The sequence below is a fragment of the Lepeophtheirus salmonis genome, chromosome 10 (genome assembly GCF_016086655.4).
Source record: "Lepeophtheirus salmonis chromosome 10, UVic_Lsal_1.4, whole genome shotgun sequence".
Lineage (NCBI taxonomy): Eukaryota > Metazoa > Arthropoda > Copepoda > Siphonostomatoida > Caligidae > Lepeophtheirus > Lepeophtheirus salmonis.
Window position 1 is genome coordinate 19158678 of NC_052140.2, and position 3311 is coordinate 19161988.

Consider the following 3311-nt stretch of genomic DNA (forward strand, 5'->3'; position numbering starts at 1 on the left):
AGGTGGAAGGGTTCAGTCGGATGAATTAGAACACATTTTGGGCAATATAGAAGAAACCTCGGATGCAATTTTTATATTGCCGTTTGTCAAGTGACATAAACTTAAAAAAATCATTCTTACTAATAACTTGTCCATAAGAGAAATTCATATTCACTGATGTCATAGTTTGCAAAGAAATAAAATTTTAACTGAACTATTATGAAATTCGAATGTTTTTTTTAATACTTTTGAATTTAAGGTCAAAGATGTGGTATTTTTGTCAGTGGATATATTTAACTCTATTAAAAAAATAATGCTTTAGTTGTCAAGACATGTTTATTTCGAAAGACAAAAATACGAATAGATGACAATGAATCAGCAATACTTTGATATTTGAAAATAAAGAGGCTATTTCTATATAATTTCGAGAGGAGGGATCAGTAGTCTTTTATTTATATATCTATAATTAGTCTTGTGTCAGTCCTAGTGCGTACAATTTTTTTTGTTGTTAATATTGTTTCTAAGAAGTTTTCAATTCTAGAAATCTAAGTATTTTTTTTTTTTTTTTCAAATTTAATGCTCGAGAAGAGCAAGAACACAACTAACTGAGAAACTTGGTTGTGTATCATAAAATTATTCGAATCAAAAAACATGTACAACAATGTCAAACACATTTTTTAATCGTTTTATGAAAAAAATCTTCTGGGATTCACGTCATTCCATCTTCACGAAAAGCTTTGCAATTATCTCCATTTTTAAAATGAGTATAATATTTCAATGGCTTGAATATAACAACTCATCGTTTTAATTATATTCTTTAAAAAATAAAATATCAATAGACATACAAATTAACGTCGTATGAATTTCTATAATAGTTTCCTTTTTGTGCACACATGACAAATAGTCTTCTTATTTAGATGTCCATGGTAAATTCGGCAAAGGGAATCAAACGTTCTATACATCATGAGGGTAAATGATAAAATGACATCATCTCTGTTATTTTAAAAAGCGACACCTTCCGTGAAAAAATATAATAAGAGTAATCTTAGTTTGTAGATTCCGAATCTAGAAACTCAAGGCCAACAGACGCATTTTAACAAATTGTTTAATAGCACGAAATTAAGTGTATAATTTTGCTGCAGATCAATAAACAATTTACTTCTATGAATTTTGTATAATGTTATACTTTTCAAATGAGAACTCCTAGTTTATATGTCCTTCCACAAAAATTTGACAAATTTGAAGGCATTGATTTCTAGATTCATCAGACTCCTGATCACTAGTCTGTGAGTGAAAGTGTTTATCATCTTCAAGGGATTGATTGCTATTTTCATCAGAATCTGAAGCACAAGTCTGTGAGTGAAGTTGACATTGTTTTTCTTCCTCAAGACGTTGATTGATTGTTTCATCAGACCCTGGAACACTAGTCTCTAAGATAAGTTGTTTGTCTTTTTCAAGGCGTTGATTTTTAATCTTATCAGACTTTTGAGCTCTCGTTATTCTCATACTTAGTCCGCCTTTTTCAAAGCGTTGATTTCTAGTTTCCTTGGACTTTTTAATTCTGTATTCAGAGTGACGTTGTCTCTCTTTTTCAAGGCGCTGATTTCTAGCTTCAACAGACTCTTGAGCTCTTACTCTTCTCAAACGTTCTCTATCTCTTTCAATCCGTTCATTCCTAGCTTCTTCAGACTCTTGAGCTCTTGCTCTTCTCATTCGTAGTTTTTCTCTTTCAATGCGTTGATTTCTAGTTTCTTCAGACTCTTTACTTCTATATTCTGAGTGACGTTGTTTGTCTTTTTCAAGGCGTTGATTTCTTGAAATATCCGACTCAAGAGCTCTTGCTCTTCTCATACGTTCTCTGTCTCTTTCAATCCGTTGATTTCTAGCTTCTTCAGACTCTCTTGCTCTTTTTAAACGCAATTTATCACTGTCATTCTTTAAACGGGCTGATCTTGCTTCTGGTGTTTCGTTCATACGTCGTTTATGATCTCTTACTGATTTAATAGTTTTAGAATTATTCTTCCTACGGATATTAGCTTCTTCCTTAGATTCACCATTAATTGGCCAAAGAAATGCTTCAGGGATCTGGCATTTCAAAAATGCTTTTGCTGATCTCTTTTCCATTGGTTTTAAACTTTCCATTCGACTTTTAAAGATTTCTGACTGATCGTATAAATGTATAGAGGAAGGTTCTATTTTTACTTCAATTTTAACTTCCATTTCGTCTTCCATTTGCATTTTGTCTTCCACTTCCATTTTGACTAAATAATTTCAAAGATCTACTTCATTCCTTTACTAATTAACAAGATGGATCTAACCATAGAAAACATATATATATAAAATTTGAAGAGCAATGCAGACACTTCAAATGAATTGGCAGCCTTCTTTTGTAGTGCATTAAACAGCTGAAAAAGAGTTCATAAACAGAGTATAAAATATAAATAAATATTAAAAAATATCTACTATTGTATCTACTTTTATGTATATAATTCCTTTTTCTTTTCTGTTGCTCGCTCCTTTCATTTGGCAGACGCGTTGCTCTTCTAGTTCTTCATATATTTTCTTTGGACGTGACTCACTCACCAAGACAAACTGCTCACTACTGTTGAATTAGCCGGTAAAGTCTTGTTTTGCATGTTTTCTTGATTGAGTATGAGTTTTAATTACGCGCTGACCTAAAACACACGCCCGATGATAAATTGTTATTTCTAAAATCATACTAAAACTAGTCACGCAGTAATAATATATTAAGTGCACGCGAAAAAATAAGGTCATCGACAAACATCCAAACCATTGTTTATTACAATTTCGTCTTGTGAGAGAGATGAGACGTCTCTTTGACTCTAAAGCTCAAGTAGTAGGAATTCACCTTCTTAAAAAAGAGGATTATGAGGGAGGAAGGAGTTCTATTTATATCTGGAGTGGTACCAAATCTAATGCATAACCTCTTGGGTAGGTTTAATAATATTTTAAGGATAAAAATAAAGTGACAAGTTCTTAGTCAATACGTACAATTTATTTTAATCTTTAATACATAATTGTCTCACCTTTATTAATAAGCCACATGGCATCTGTGTATCTCCCTTCTATATATTAACAATTACAAATTAAAGGGCCAGCACCCATACCGGATTTACATGGCAGCAACAAAAAAAATGAAAAAACTCACACGTCAAAAAATCCTTAGTATTTACAATCCTTAATATATATACTCCTCTTTTCTCTTTTAAAATGATGTAATGAGCCATTGAGTACTCAAAGACTTTCGCTGACTGTGCTTTAGCAACGAACCTTGAGCTTAACTTCAATTTCAAGCAGCATTCATCATTTAT

The 3311-nt window shown here is 31.9% G+C and overlaps 1 protein-coding gene across 1 annotated transcript; it reads right to left on the reverse strand.

The window, feature by feature from the left end:
* Positions 1–296: 296 nt before the first annotated feature.
* LOC121125308 (uncharacterized) lies at positions 297–2604 on the reverse strand. Its single transcript, XM_040720470.2, has 2 exons — positions 2455–2604; positions 297–2384 (listed from the first exon to the last, which is right to left on the reverse strand). The coding sequence occupies exon 2, from the start codon at positions 2233–2235 to the stop codon at positions 1183–1185; it is 1053 nt and encodes a 350-aa protein (XP_040576404.1). The 5' UTR covers positions 2236–2384; positions 2455–2604; the 3' UTR covers positions 297–1182.
* Between the last annotated feature and the right edge of the window lie 707 nt (positions 2605–3311).